Genomic DNA, 17109 nt, shown 5'->3' on the forward strand with positions numbered 1-17109 from the left:
AGAGTAAGAAACCCATAGGTTGATTTTGCAGTTTGTTTTCCAGTTCAGGTTGAAAACTAAAGCAGATTAAAAACATGGTAGGACAGTATGCAATGCAGCTGCAGGCTGCAGCTATGGTAGTTAGTACAATTAATAATGTGTGGGTCAGATATTGGTGTGCTGCAGAACCATGAGTGGGTCAATGTACACGCACAGTACAGTAGAAGTCAACAGCATTGTCAGTACTGTTGCCTAAACACACTCATTATTAATTGTATTGCTGCGTGTTGCTTATAAGGTCAGCCTTACACAGCCTGACATGTTTTTACCGGTGACTGCTCATAAGTCCGACATCCCACTACTCCGACTACGTGGCTTCCGCGTGCGGTTAGGGATAGGGATAGGGTTAGTAATGTCGGAACAATGACATGTAACCGTTTTTACCCTACAGTTGTTTTTAACCTGAACCGGATAGCAAACTACAAAATCAGTATACGGTTTCATCCCCCTTTAACAGGTTAGGGGGTTCAAATCTCTGTCCTGCTCATGTCAAACAATAGCCGGGGTGATCTTTTATTGTCAGCAATGCGGGGAGATTGAAGGGAGACATGTGTGAAAGACAAAAGATTTCTGTTTTGACGTAACGGACAGATTGCATGAAGGAAACAAGAGATTAGCATCATCGCAGCACCGAGGGGGTGTCCTGGCCGCAATTGTTTCCCTCTGAAAAGCTGCAGATATTCATAGGATTAGTATGTGTCAGTGTGGATTAGCAAAGGCAACACTCCTCAGTAGGGGGTCGTGACATGGTTAGCGTTGACACTGGATGCTCTTCACAAACTTCCTCCTCTTGTTTTAGTCGGTCACTGACGCTTGATTTAATACATTGTTGCCTGCTGATGTCGTGTGCCGAACATGGCCAATCCTGGCTACTTTCGGCGCATGACACCAGTGCGCAACAAATTATATCTGTTGTTTTCACAAAGAGAAAAGAAAAAGAAGGGATGGGGGACAGGGAGAGCAAGTAGGAAGCTGTTCAGTTCTGAAACCTGGTGGTCTTGCCCTTGATACTGTGGTAGGCCTCCTTGCCTGGCTGTGGTCGTTGTAGGGGTGGGAACAGTTTGTATTTTTATTTTAAATTACACATTTTTATAAAGTCCAGTAAAGTATGTCAAAATGATGCTACCTCACAATGGGTCTTTTGATATGTTGCGACAAGAACTGCTACTGAAAGTGTGAGGAAATATCGCCCAAAGAAGTTACGGTGATGCTGTGCAGATCTGTTCGGTTTACATTCCCAGTGCATGAAAACAGTTTGTGATTGGTAAAAAAAAAAGAAGACAGCCTCCGGGGGGAGTACATACAACGGAAGTCCTGTCGTGTAGACATATTCTACCAGGCTTTTCTCCTCGTGACATGAGAAAAGGCTGGGAACAAGGGTACACATTTGCTTAGCTGTCGCCATGGTTGAAGCGTGATATAATTGTAACATTTACTGTTTAGCACCGTTTAGCTGATGAACTGTAAGGACCATTTCCCAGAGGCTGTGACTCATTTCTAATGGCTGTTTGCTAATTGTAACTGATTTGCCGACACCTAGTTGAAGCTTTTATTTGTTGTATTCATTAAATGTTGACAAACACAAATAGTTGCTAATTACTGTAGGTAATATATTTCCATGTTCGTAGGTTATGAAATTAAATAAATATGGAACTGGAAATGCAACTCCTAAGACTCCTATGCTATGAAAGGTCCCCGGGGGGGGGGGGGGGGGGGGTTGCGTTTTACTACTTTACCCAGCAGATGGCTGCTCAGATGGGTCACATGGACGCACAGGGAGAAGCTTTTAGAGGTTAAAATGTCTCGCTCAGGGACACGTAGACTGGGCGAGCCGAGGGTCAAAGCGGTTATCTTCTGATTCCCAGACAGGCCTCTCTACCCACTCAGCTACAGACACCCACCCACCAAAGTCAAAGCTTGTACACCAAATAACATTAATTAAGCTGGATGCCTAACGACCGCTGTAGCATAAGGTCACATCCATGAGAGGATATGGCGGGCCCCCCCCGGGGGATTCAGCAGCCTCTGTGGTAGGATGAGGTTAGATGAAGATGACTCTGGGCGAGACAGAGATGGGACGACATGGCGAGGTGAAATAACAGCCTGAGACAGCCTGCTGGTTAACCAACCAGTATCTGCAAGCAGATCTCAGCTATATAGGAGCACTTGTGAGTTTTGGCCAAGGATTATGCGAACACCGTGTGACCTAAAACTATTCTGGGGTGTTTAACTGAAGCGTCTGTTAGATATCAGAGCTCTCAGTGTGGTTGTGGGCGCTACCTCATCCCGTCAGGAGTCAGACTCCATGGCATTTAGATGGCGGTCGCTGGGTTTATAGCCGTATTGCAATTAGGCGAGTCGCCGCGCCTTCTTTGCATTCTGTTCACATACATTGAACGTAAACACTTTTAAATCTGTAAAGAGAAAGTAGAGCTGGGAGTCACTGGAAGTATTTAATCTCTTAAACCTTATATATTCATTCCCTCTACACCAAATCTCTGCTGAAGTGATTTAATCTACAATCTGACTTGTGAGCTTGTAGATCTTCTTATTTTTGCCGAATGTTTCCCCCCCAGAATAGGGACTGTAGGGTAGGGTTCATGTGGTAATAATGATTCTTGTTCCAGTACTTTGAAATCAATTCATAATATTATGAATAGTATATCTTTCTGTGTTGTGCCATGTCACAATTTCACCGTTTTATCTTTAAAGCTTGCACATTCCATATTTCTATTAGAAACAAATTCTGATTGCATTCACTTTGTTGACACATTTTGATATCAAAAAGTGGGACAATCTGAATTGAATGTATGGTATTTGGTTCTCTTATAGACGTGTGGTGGCTTTCATCCTTGACTATACCTCTAGCCACAGCACACTGGCCTGTAGAGATGTATTGCAGGCCTCAGTAACCCTTGGGCCTGCCTGGGCTCTACGTGTGTGTGTGTGGGTGTGGGTGGGTGTGGGTGGGTGGGTGTGGGTGGGTGGGTGACGTAACAGAAAAAGGAGATACCATGTTAAATTTCACCATCTCGGTTCAAATGAAAATGTACTGTATACAATGGAATATAAAACACATCTCTGAGGAGAAATGTTAAATACCATCGCTGTTGGGCAAGAACCTCCATATTTCTTTTATTTTTTCTCCTTTCATAAATCAATACTGTTTTATTTACTTTACGCCTGTCTGTGGGTTTTTATATATTTAAGGAAAAATGTGACTAGTACTCATAACTCAATTCGATCCACTGGAACAAAGGTTTTCTTTTTATTCCCTGAAATAATAGGTTTTCATTTCCACCTGACAGCAACGATATGAAGTTTCACTAGCGTGTTTTCTTATCATTTCTTTCTTCACACGTATAGCTCAGGAGCAGAGATGGCTCCCTGTCCATCATTGCCCCCACAGCGGACGATACAATTACATTTCCTTTTCACTCTTTGACAGTGTGACATATTATTACGCTGTGCGGCGGCAGCGCTCAGATAAGCTCATTAAATGAGCCTCTATCATCATGTTTGAATGATAGGCATTCTCTGGCCGGTGGGTGGGTTTTCTGTATGTCTCTTCATTACGAGCTGATGACAGACAAAGCTGTCTTTTGTTTAGAGCCTTCATCTCCTTAAAGAGGCTCTGTCACTCAGTGGTATGTGTACTTCCAAGGCCTATGTATCTAGTTATGTTATCTTCCTGTCAGGCCCTAAAGGCTGGGCAGGGCGGGTTTAAGTAGCGGGTGGGTGTCGGATAAGATTTTCTTTTTTCCTTAAAGGTGCTGCTTCTTCAATACAATCAAGTGCGTCTGTCTTAAATGTGTCCCCCCTAGCAACGTGACTCTGGTGCTACACGGTTCCACACAGGCAAGGCAGCTCACGTTCTGTAATACCATTATGTAGTCAGGAGGGGAGGGGAGGGGGCAGTGGTGGGGGAAAAAGTGCTAGAAACGTATGTAAATGTAGCAATACCACAATGTAGAAATGATCTGTTACAAGTAAAAGTCCTGAATTCTAAATTGTACTTGATTAAAGGTCCTGAATTCAAAATTTGGCATCAAAATGTACTTAAAGTACCAAGCGTAAAAGTACTCGTAAAGCAGAACGCAAGTTTTTTTCAAAAAACTCACTTGAAAACAAGCAGATCTGGAAGCTCCCAAAGCATCGCAATGCACTGTGAACGTGTAGATAGGCTATTTTCAAAAAGCCTAAGTATAAGATATACATAAAGTGGTTAATGTATGTTTTGTAATAATAATCTAAATCTGCACAGTAACTTGTAAATAAAGTTTTCAAATAATCGTAGTGGAGTCAAAAGTACAATATTTGACTCTCAGATGTAGTGGAGTAGAAGTATAACGTGTCGAAAAAGGGAAAGCTCAAAAGCTCCTCAGAATTGTACTTAGGTTCAAAGGTTCAATGAGTTTGTCATTCCATAGCATAGTACATGAAGGAACGAAGCAGTGGTGGAAAAAAGTACTACATTTTTTCACTGAAATAAAAGTATCAATACTGCATTGTAGAAATACTCTGTTACAAATGAGGGTCCGGAATTCAAAATTGACCTGAGTAAAAGTATTTGTCTCTGCGATGTAGTGGAGTTGAAGTAAAAGTAAAGAAAATTGGAAATACTCCAGTAAAGTAAAGATACCTCAAAATTGTACTTAAGTGCAGTACTTGAGTAAATGTACTTAGTTGCTTTACACCACTGGAACAAAGTTAGTTAATCAGGGCCTGGTCACGGCAAAACAAAACACCAAACAAAAAATGTATACAGGTAACAGTACTCGAGTAAAATGTACTTTTAAGTGCTTTCCACCACTGGTTCTCTCTCTCTCTCCACAGCTCACGTTCACAGTAACACAATTATGTAGAGTGGAGGGAGGAGGGGATTTGGGGGGGGGGGGGGGGGGGGGGGGGTAATAGCTTTCTTCCGAGAACAGGAAGAGTTGGCCAGCTGAAGAAAGAGAAAGAGAGAAGCTGGGAGAGTGAAAGGATGAGAGAGAGGTATGATAATGAGCCAGGGAGACTGAGTGGAGAAGTGTGTGTGTGGGGGGGGGGGGGGGGGGGGGGGGGGCGGTCTTGGTCAGGGAATCACCACATAGTTGACATTCTTTAGTGACTCAGATCCCACATTTAAAGCCTGATTTATACTTAGTCGTGCGCTTGTGTTTGGTGAATGAAAATAGCCATGAATCCACAAAGCTTGCAGATCATCTATTTTTGGCACGCGGTTAAGTATTATTAACCACTTTAAAGAGTACAGTAGTTCACCCAAAAAATGACTTATTTTCTATCAATTACACACCACATGTTTTGTTTTGTTTTTGTCGCATTCCTGAGCCAATAATTTGATGACCGGCGGGGGTTTCCGGTAGGTTTCTGGAGTGTCCTACTAACCCATGACCCGGTTATCAAACTATTGGCTCAGGAATGCGACAAAAACAAAAAAAAATAGGCTTCATGGGGTGTGTAATTGATATAAAATAAGTCATTTTTGTGGAGAAGCACTCCTCTATACTTAGCACTTACTATGCTAGTAAACTGGATCTGAGTTGCAACTGTACGGTACTTGGTAAACTTTTTTCCCTCCACGACAAATCACTTCACCGAAAAATAGCCAATCTACCAGCTCACAACGCGCTGCACTGCGATGCGTTTTGTGAGCTTGTAGATCGGCAATTTTTTGCCAAATTTTTGCCCCCCGGAATATGGATGCTGGCAAGTGGTTAAGCAACATTACCCTCTCAATGAGATATGATGTCATATCATTTGATTGATTGATTGATTGATTGATTGATTGAATACTTTATTAGCAGTTTGGAAAAAAAAACGCACAGGAAAGTACAGTTCAATACAAGGTCTGCTAAGTTTAAACCCAAGAAACCGTATGGCTTGTTTCCATTGGGGTCCTTTGTACTCAATTTATCGGAAAAAAAAAACATTTTTGTCACGTCTGTGTGGTTTGGTCAAATGAATGTTCAACGCTTTGGGCCTTGTCACTTTCGCTGATCTGCCGGGTTAAGTGTTATTACAGTGGATGTTAATAATATATCCGCCATGTTTTACAATATTCACATCGCCTGTAATATTATTTTGTGTCTGATTATCTGTGGTACATCACGATGACTAAAATGTTCTAGAAGACACTTAAAAAGTTCCCCCAAACCCAAACGCTTTCCAGATGAAGTTGACCGTGTTTTTGTCTTGTTTCTAAATGGTTATAATGTGGACAATATGCTATCGATGGCCTACAGCTGTTGGAGGCCAACGCGCTGCTCTCTGTTAAAAGATGTCGTCAGCCGAAGAGATCTTACAGTAGATAAACTGTGCGTAAGAAAGGAATGGTTTCTGTTAATGGACGTCCACTGCATGTGAGCGTGTCTTTGATGAGGGCCTCCAGTGTTTCTTTCACTCTGGCTAGATAATGTGGAAAGCTGCTTTCAACAGGGTCATTGAGTGTGTGTGGTCCTAGATATGTTGGACTTGTACTTGAGCTGTGTGTGTGTGTGTGTGTGTGTGTGTGTGTGTGTGTGTGTGTGTGTGTGTGTGTGTGTGTGTGTGTGTGTGTGTGTGTGTGTGTGTGTGTGTGTGTGTGTGCGTGCGTGCGTGCGTGCACGCATGTTACGTATGTTTGCTTGTTCTCTTGTGCTAATGCCTTTCTCAGTCAAAACACATCTTGTTCTATCCTAAAACAGGGAAATTCAGACCAATGAATACCCTGGAATGTTTACTTTTGTCTTTGTTGTCTGCTAAAAAAGCCATAAACTCATTTTGTAGTTCTACGCTGTTTTGTCAACCCCCCCCCCCCCCCCTACACACACACACACACACACACACACACACACACACACACACACACACACACACACAGACACACAGACACACACAAACACACACAGGCTCCACCCATCTCCGTTGGGGTGATTACCATCTAAAATGCTTTGTCAATCTTATGTAATTTTACTTAAAATGGTAAATGGTTCATTTATATATCCAAACCACTTTACAATGTGCATTACATTCACCCATTCACACACAGATAGTGAAGGAAACCATGCAGTCAGGGGTTCAGTGTCTTGCTCAAGGACTCTTGAGCAGGAGACGGCGGGGGATCCAACCGGAAACCTTTCCGATTCCCAAGTGGCCGCTAGTATAAGTAGCTTCATAGCTATGATATACGTACAGTATATATTGACTGTGTTCACACAGTGGCCACCTAAGCCTGATTCTTAGTTTGCATGCCGGTGTTGCGTGCCGTAATTAGCAGATATACAAGCTCACAATGCGTCACATTCGCGACATGTTGTGAGCTTGTAGATGTGCTATTTAGCCTACTGAGCACGACACCGGCCGGCATGCAACTAAGTATAACTGAGCCTTTAAACCCTATACTTGGTTGAGTGGACTCCCTCACGGCTCTACTAGTACTACACTACACTAACTACTACATTAAGTATCTGGTGCCCAAATGCGGAAGTAGAGCGTTCTTCCGGGTGCTTCAAACGCCAGCAGTGGTGGAAAGTAACTAAGTACATTTACTTAAGTACTGTACTTAAGTAACATTTTGAGGTAGTATTTCCAATTTTCAATACTTTTACTTCTACTCCACTACATCTCAGAGGCAAATATTGTACTTTTACTCCACTACAATTATTTCAAAACTTTATTACTAGTTACTTTTCAGATATACATTTTTATATTATAAAACATACATTAACCACTTTAGCCTTATTTTATACATAGGCTATTTGAAAATAGCCGATCTACAAGCTCACAACGCGTCGCTTTGCGACGCGTTGTGAGCTTGTAGATCTGCTATTTTCAAATATTTTAGTGCTTTTACTTTTGATACTTTAAGTACATTTTGATGCCAATACTTTTGTACTTTTACTCAAGTACATTTTTTATTCTGGACTTTTACTTGTAACAAAGTATTTCTATATTGCAGTATTGATACTTTTACTTAAGTAAAACATTTGAGTACTTTTTCCACCACTGAACGCCAGTGAGCAACTTTCATTGAAATTAATGGCTGGGGGGCGGGGCAGTCCGCCCTCTAGATATATCATAACTCGATGCAGCGGGCCTAGTCATCTATCTCTCCTCAGATGTTGTGCTGCTGACAGGGCAGGGCAGGGCAGGGCAGGGCAGGGCAGGCTGGCATACGTACTATACAGCAGTGTGTGCCATTGTGAAGGAGGCGTGTTGTTGTGAAGCATGTGGCTCCGTGTTCACATGTTTGTTTTGTGTGGTTTTGGCGTACAGAGCGAGCGTGGTCACGGGTCAAACCCCCGGTGTCACACCGTCCTGACCCAGTGTGCTGTGGCTGTGGCCGCGTGCTTAAAGGCTGCAGGCCTGGCCCGAGAGTGTGCTAATTGTATGCTTGTGGCCAGCCCAGAGTATATAGTAGCTGTCGGGTGGAAACCTTGCATGTCCAAAACCATTCCTTTTTTATAATATATATATTTGTTATAAAATAGTGAAAATTACTAATCTACAAGCTCACAATACGACGCATTGTGAGCTTGTAGATGTACTATTTTCACTACTTTTGTGCGACAATCTTGTATGACAAAGTAGAGCATTAAAATTTACAAAATAGTAAATTGAAATATGGAGATACGAGGTTTCTGCCCCGACAGCGACCATAGGGTAGCTCTGCTGTGGTGGGAGGAATGGGATGGATGGACGCTGCTTGCGGCTGTAATGACCCATTATCGCGGTAGTATCTATAAATGGACACATTCCTGTTTGGTAGTCGCCTCTTATATGGACAGCGTTGCTTTGTCTTTTTCTCGTGGAGCTCCGCCCGCAAAAAAAGAAACCCTGAGTCAGCGAAAGAAATAAGGTAGTGGGAATGGATTCTGGAAGGAGGCAGAGTGTAAGTGTGTGAAAGTGAGAGACAAAGAATGAGAGAGAGAGAGAGGGAGAGGGACTGTGTATGCCGCTGGTTGAGCGGGTGGGGGGTACTTCAATAGGCGGACATACTGGGCTGTCAAAGAAGGCCTTGTCTATGCTTGTATTATGTGGAGTCTGTTATGGGGGTGCTCAGCACCCCCATAAAAGTTGCACTGCATGTGGTGGCAGGGCTTTGTGCTGTGATAATGCTGTTTGACATGATACCAGAGAGTGTGAATTCAGTTAGGGCTGCAACCATTATTCGATTTATTCAATGCTTTCTTTTTTGATTAATGGAATAATTGAGAAACATGCATTTTTTTGGATACTTTATTTTATTGTATTATTTTTTTTGTATCAGTGGGTCTCAGCCTTGTGGGTCTCAGTTTAAGCCTTATTTTATACCAATGTCCCCCTCCAATTAAATCGGTTAGCACAACTGCTGCTGCACACCTGCGTACAATGCACGTGAACTGTTCCACAAACTAATGATGCTCTCTGTTTGCTCTTCTCCTTCACAGTGGATCCAGCGGACCTCTTGAAGATTTTAGATTTTCACAGTTTACCTGAGGGCGTATCGAGAACAACGGGTTTCTGCTCACATAGGAAGTCGACGAATGGACCAGACGTGGCCTACAGGGTCTCCAAAGACGCCCAACTCAGTGCCCCCACCAAACAGCTGTATCCAAGTACGTATCTGCACAATATGTACATTCTTCTTTGAATGTGCTCAAATCACTCATCAGCTCCCTTTTAAGATCCCTTGTTTCTTTACTATTTCTTTCCAGTCCCTTCTTCCACCTGTTGTTCCACGTCGCCATCTTCCTCTCAAGCCTTGTGTCTTTCTTTGTCCATTTAGTTGTTTTCTGTGTTGGTTTCTCGTGTATGTTTTTAAGTGTTTTTAAATGTTTGACTCCTAGTTTGCACCCTCTCACTCATTGCGACTTATTTTACTGCAATTGAATATTTTATCTCGAGTTTAGAGAGGTTTATTCTATTGACCGGAGAGAGCTGAAATCTCCAGCAGCCATCTGCTTAGCCACGCCTACCAGAGTCCCATCTGCACACTACTTAACATGCCAGAGTCCAGTGGTGGAAAGTACTTTAACTCAGATTTGATTAAAGTTTCTATTTGAGAACATAAACATCAAACAAGTAGGCATACAAGAACTGAAATTACTTTTATTTAACCACGTAAAACCTCTTAGAAAACAGACTTGAGTTACAACTGTACTCAACCGTTTTTTTCCCTCTACACCAAATGTCTTTGCCAAAAGTAGCCGATCTACAAGCTCAAAACGCATCATATTATGCTGTGTTTTGAGCTTGTAGATCGGCTATTTTTGGCGAGTGTTCCCCTCAGAATGGGCATGCTGGGGTTGTTAACCACTTAAAACTTGATCAAATAATGGGCCCGTGGGTCCATTTGGTTCCATTTGTACACTTCTCCATTTGTTTCCGTTTTACTCTCCTCCTCCTCAGACCTCCCCCCACATTCTCCTCACCTTTTCCTTTTTACGACAGACTTAACGTGTTTTAGTAGCGTGTCTTATGACGCGCTATAACCCCATGTTACTAACTGCCTCTGCTATGTAAGGGCCCTGACCTCTGGCGAACCCTGTGACCTTCCACCCATGGCCATAATAAAAAAAAGGGGGGAGCCTAATGTTTAACACGCCTGAGAAAGTCATGTCTGTTCCCTTTCCTTTCCCTGTGCACCCCCTTCATACAGCTCCAGGTAGCTGTTTTTATTGGTCATGATGATATCACACGTTTGATGTCACCAGGGCTAATAAATTATAGTCATGGAAGTTGGGTGGGCCACATCTGTTTTTTGCACCTATATCCGCCCTCCCTGCCTCCCTCCGCGCACGCACGCACACACGTACACATGCATGCACGCACGCACACACACACACACACACACACACACACACAATCGCACATGCACGCACAGGCACCCGTGTGCACGCACACACATTACTCATCTTCCCTCCAAGGGACACTCAAACACATACACTATATACCGGTACTAGGGCTGTCCTCAACTAAAGACATTTTTTTCCAGTTCAGGTTTAAAACTACAGCAGATTAAAAAACCTGACAGGCTAAGTAGTAGAGCTGCAGCTAAGTAAATTAATAATGGGAGTGTCCAGAGTCATGGGTGTGACCAATGTGCAGCAAGCATAGTCACAGTGGTCAACACATTATTGTCATTGACACATTGACACGCCTAAATCTAACACACCCATTATTAATTGTATTAGCAGCAGCTGTGTCGCTTACGTCATTGGTTCTCAAAGTGGGGTCCGAGGACCCCCAGGGGTACTTGAGAGGGTTCCAGGGGGTCCCCAGCTAAATGATGGACAGGGACCAAATGGACCCTTATGCTATTTTTGGCAAAGAGGTATAGGTGTAGAGGGAAAAAAGATCAGACCAAGTAAACAAAAAAAGTATAATTTACTTGAGCACCTGCCCCTCAAAATGTCTGTGCACGCCACTGCACATTTGTGTCATGTCGAGACGTTAGGTAGTTCTGTTTCCCCACTTAAGCACACTAAGACCCTCATGGGTCCATTTGGTTACGACACGTCGTGAATTCTGTATTTCGTTTAGCAGAGATTTGGTGTAGAATGCGGTGTAAAAGGAGGGAGACTAGTATAGAGCCCTGGGGGACCCCGGTCACCCAAGTATAACATAGGGTTTAAGTGGTTGAACTAACAGTGACAGGTTTCTTGTCGTCGCTGTCGCGTGGAAACTTGTATATATATTTTTTTCAATTCAAATAGTGAAAATAGCTGATCTACAAGCTCACGTGTTGCATCCCGACGCGTTGTGAACTTGTAGATCTGCTATTTTCACTACTGTTGTGCGACATACAGGGCAGTAACCACTTAAACTACATAGAAGTAGGGCATTAACCGCTTAAACCCCAGCATCTGCATTGTGGGGAAAGCTTTCGCTGAAAAAATAGCAGATCGACAAGCTCACAGCGCGTCGCGTTGTGAGCTTGTCGATTGGCCATTTTCAGTGAAAGCTTTCCCCACAATAACAGAAAACATAAAATATACTAGTATTGAGGCCTGAGGGACTCCGGTTACCCATATGGGGTTCAAGTGGTTAATCTACCGAAAAACGTAAAAAAAGGTTTCTCCCCCGACAGCGTTGATGTGAAAACATAGTTGGGTCCAGTATGATCTCCCCACTGGGAGGAGGGAGGAGGAGGGGATGGGCCGAAGGAGGCAGGGTAACAAACAGTGTGGGGATGAAGGGGGGAGGGATGGAGAGAGGGAGGGAGGGAGGGAGGTGCGGGGTTCCATTTTTTCCCTCGTTGTATTTGTGCTGACGTGGCTGTGGTTGAGTCTACTGTTCACTGCTTCACAGCAGCATTCTTCTCCCTCTCCTCTCCTCCTCCTCTCTTTTTCCTCCCTCTTCTCTTCTCTTCTCTCACTCATTTCTTCCCTTGGTTGATTTGTTCCCTTTTACCCCCCCCCTCACACACACGTTCCTCTCCCCTTCCCCATGTCATCTTGTCCTTGAATGTTGCCAAGCAATGTTTTACCTCGTTATGTTTCCTCTTCTGACTGAGTTACCGTGGCCAGATCGTGGTTATTCCGCACAATATGGCCTTTCTTCATCTCTTTTTGCAATAAGTCAGTGTTCAGCTCTGTCGCTGACGAGCTCAAATTAGCCCATTCAATCCGGGAACGCATCTGTGTCATTTTAAGATTTATTTGGCTATTTTTGAAAAATCGGGAACATTTGTGCAAATCTTTGAATATATACTTTTTTAAAGCGAACATTTGTAACTCAAATCTTTGCTTCTAGGAGTCCCTGGAACAAAACATTTTGAGATCGGGGTCTGTGGCCAAATACAGTACATATCTAAAAATGTTTGCTGGTGCTCCAACCATGTCAAGGACCCCCAAAATGTAATTGGCCGCGGTGTGGACCCCCATCTCAAAATATGTTGTTCCAGGGACCCCTAGAAGCACAGATCGGAGTTACAAATGTTCGCTTTAAAACATATATATATATTCAAAGATTTGCACACATTTTCCATGTAAAAAAAAAAAAAAGCAGATCTGCAAGCTCACAGCGTGGCACTCGGTGCCTTGCTATGAGCTTGTAAATCTGCTATTTTTGAATAGCCAAAGAAATCTTTAATATGACACAAGATGCTAACCCGGTCTAAATGGGTTAAGTGAAATTAGTTAATGTTCAGTAATGTGAAGCATGCAAGTTGTGAAAGGCTAAAAGTGTGTCACAAACTTCGATGGTCAGTCAGCCACGTCAGTAAAGTGCGCAGGCCGTGTGTCACAATATTTCCTCTCAGCGGAGGCTCGCATTGGGGTTTCGTTGGGCTTTGTAGGACCTTTGATCTGCGTCTCCTTCAAGCGGCTTAAGGCAAAGAACACCGCAAGGCTGTGCTGTAGCCTTGCATGTCCTCTCATGCAGTCCACAAACACTCGTACGTTTCTATTGACTTTGAACTACTGTAAGGGGAGAAGCAACACGCGGCTCTGTTTGGATACACAGATACTATAATTACATACATGCATGCAGAGTACTACTCCCGGAGCGTCCAAAATAACAGTCTGTATAATACAAAACAGAATGGAGGACTTCATAAGAGGCTCCACGTTGTCCTGCGGATGCAGACTTAAGTATCTGTGGGCTTTAGACTGGCCGTAGAAACCCAGAAGTGACGTCATGTTCCCGACCGGCCGGCTCGCCGTTATTTCACCTCAACATTAAGAAAGAAGATGAACAGCTAATATATTCCACAAGGCCGCTGAGCTCATTAGATCCCTTTGGTCCATTTCTTGGTCTTAGCCGTAGCCCCATAACGACATTTTGCTGTGGAGTTACGACTCTGGCCCTAAGCCTGAAGACACTGTAACTTCCTGCCCCATAAGCCGGACTTTATGCTTCGCCGTGCGGCCGGTTGTCGAAAACAGCCGATCTGCAAGCCCCACAACGCGGCGCGTTGCGACGCGTTGTGAGCTTGCAGATCGGTTGTTTTCGGGGGCCGTTGCACGACACCGAGTATGAATCAGTCACACGGACATGTGCACTTTGACACGATTACGAGGCCGCGGTAGTGCATGACAGCGCTTTTGATCGGAGGGGGAAAACATGCTGGCCCGTGACCCCCGACCGTTGCCACAGACAGTTTATAATGATGTGTTGGAAGAGTGCGAGCACAGACATGCAATCATTAGGAAAACATTTGGAAGAGATGATTCACATTTGAAGGCATCAGACACACACAGGGACAACGGAGAGAACAGAAGGCTTCTTGTGGTCGATCCGTGATACCTTCCTTCTGTAAACGAAAGGAAGTGGGGCTTCTGTGAATGCTCAAGTGTTTTTTTACATTCCCCCACGTCTTCATGTTCCACAGATCAATTATCCCTTGTTTACAGCGCGTTGTTTGATTGATCTTACATTTTTCTGTGATTCACTCAATCATTTGATTGATCTTATTTTATGATGAGGTCTTTGAGTTTTCCCACACATAACCACACATGTATTCCCCATTCCACAGTTTACACTTTAGGCATTTAGCACACACCCTTATCCAAAGCGACTTGTACAGTATAAGTATGAGATCAGAGTAAGCATGAACTGTAGTCAATAAAAGACATAGAAAGAGTGCAGAGAGAACAATCTAGAGCTTCAAATAAAGTAGGATGCCATCTAACATTCTGAGCATTAGTGGTCACACAAAATCACATCTAAATAACTAGAACATGTGACCCAACCTATAGTACAGCTCAACATAGACCCCCGAAAATGAGATGTTACATCTCAAGGGGCTTTCCTTCTATACAGTACATTCAGTTCAGAAATCAGAAGTACAGTAAGTTGCATCTATCAGACAAGAAGGGATACAGTACAGTACAGTGCGATACAAATGCTCAAAGAGACACACTGTAGTTGAAGCTTTTGGGTGAATTATTGGGGAATTCCATGGGAGTTCTTCAGCTGACCCCTTTCATATTTGGCTTGTTGGAGTGGATTCATGCCAATGTCAGCACAACAAGCAGCAAGGAAAGAATGATGTAGTCACTCCCCCCCTCTCCCCCACCCCACACCTTCTATTTTATCTAAAAGGGGGTGAGCTTTGAGTCGGGGGTCTTGACTCTTGACCATGGTCTGGGTGGTCCCGTGTATGCAACACCCTGTGTAATATGATGTTACAGGATGATACAACCTTAAAGGACAACTTCACCCATTTTCAACGTATCCTCATATACTTGGGCCTCACTAATGCTCATGATAGAATGGTACAATGTTTTTCTACTCAGTCTTTGTCTCACAGGAGGGCTGTGGACAGTTCATGAACCGGCCTACCAGTGACATTAGGCAGATTTATTTTTTTCCAAACAAGACTTGACATTTCTTATTTAGAATGTTATTAACACGAGAACAATGGCTTTCAATATAGCATTCTGACTTTCCAGGAATAGAAAGCCTGCAGTTTCTATTCGCTTGAATTCTCCAGTGATGATGTCACTGATAGGTGGGTTTCTGAACTGTCCACAGCCCTCCTCTGAGACACAGACAGGGTAGACAAAAATTGAACCATTATCATGAGCATTAGTGAGGACCAATTATATGAAGATAGGTTGCAAATGGGTGAAGTCGTCCTTTAAGGTTAAGCTGTGTTACGGGATCTAGAATGCACTATTCTAATTGTGTCTGCATGAACGTCCTAACCGCTTAAAGCCTATATACTGCACTTTTGACCGGAGTACACCAGGGGTCTGTGCTAGGCCCATTTTCTTTCTCCCCTCGACACCAAATGTCTTTGTTCAACGCAAGATTGTAGATCTGCTATTTTTGACGAATGTTTGCCCCCAGAATGTGGACGTTAGGATTCATGTTGTTACGTTTAATTTAAAATCACATGCTGTCCGTTAGTATTGCATCTCACTGCCAGACACACACACACACACACACACACACACACACACACACACACACACACACACACACACACACACACACACACACACACACACACACACACACACACACGCGCAGCCATGGAGCGAATATGCATCCAAATGATGTTCCCGGAGTTTAATGAACAACTTATCATTCATGAAGGTCTCTTTAGTTCCATTATTATAGCATGGTGGTCACTCACTCATGTCAGGCTGAGGTAGCGTTTTATCCCCCCCTGTCGTGACAGACAGAATGACCGCATTCTGTCTCATGCCACCTCTCAGGGCTTAACACCTGGACCCGTGAATGATGGGCACATGGTGCCAGGCGAGCCGTCCGTCCTCACATGCCAGCCTGCATGGCTCCCACATCTTTCCCCATAGCTCAGGGGGCTTTTTTCTTCTTAGAGCTTCTTGTGTGTATGGTTTGGTTGCACCGGGGGGAGTAGTGGTGGGGAGCAGATGTCAGGAGGAGTTAGACCGAGAAATATGCCGGCGCAGCGAAAATGGAGCTCCAGTGGCAAACCACTCGCTCTTAGCCGTCTACCCCCACTAACCAGTAAGTAAAGCCTACAGGGCTATTAACTCTAATAGTTGTCCCACAGACCTGTCCAACGGAAAACACAATAAAGCCCCACACTGTGAAATCACTCACTGAGTGAACAAAATGGAACCAAAACTTAACTTGATTCTTTGATTGATTCATGAACGTCAACCCTAGCGTATACCAAATTCTGGGGCCAAACACTGGGCGAAAATAGACGATCTACAAGCTCACAACGTAGTGCGCTTGTAGATGCAGGCTGTTTATGGCGAAGACATTTTTGGAGTGGATGGAAATAAAGCGGGGACAAAGTATAGAGCCCTGGGGGACACCGGTCAACAAAGCATACAGAGTTTAAGTGGAGTTTAAGCACCCATATTCTGGGGAAAACGTTCACAGAAAATAGCAGATCGACAACGACGTGTTTTAAGCTTGTCGATCTGCTATTTTCAGCGAATATATTTAATGTAGAGCAAAAACAGAAAAGTCACTATAGTGTAGAGCCTTGGGGGACCCTACTCAACAACGTGTGGGGTTTAAGAAGTGGTTTAGAGTTAATTCAGTTATTTCAGTAGACAGGAAACACTAGCTTGTGCCTTATTGGTCAGCTGAGCTCTCAGCAGTCATGTGTGATAGGCTCTCATTACTTTTTCAGTCTGACAGTGGGAGAGGTGGTGC

At 43.7% G+C, this 17109-nt stretch overlaps 1 protein-coding gene across 2 annotated transcripts in view; it reads left to right on the forward strand.

The window, feature by feature from the left end:
• The window catches only part of col5a1 (procollagen, type V, alpha 1), a 146543-nt gene that overhangs the window by 21364 nt on the left and 108070 nt on the right, over positions 1–17109 (forward strand). For both annotated transcript variants that reach the window (XM_084047612.1, XM_084047613.1), the window contains exon 2: positions 9453–9620. In XM_084047612.1, the coding sequence (XP_083903738.1) occupies positions 9453–9620 (168 nt within the window). The remainder of the gene's footprint in view (positions 1–9452; positions 9621–17109) is intronic.

This window comes from Gymnoscopelus microlampas (genome assembly GCF_963454915.1).
Source record: "Gymnoscopelus microlampas genome assembly, chromosome: 21".
In the NCBI taxonomy this organism is placed as follows: domain Eukaryota; kingdom Metazoa; phylum Chordata; class Actinopteri; order Myctophiformes; family Myctophidae; genus Gymnoscopelus; species Gymnoscopelus microlampas.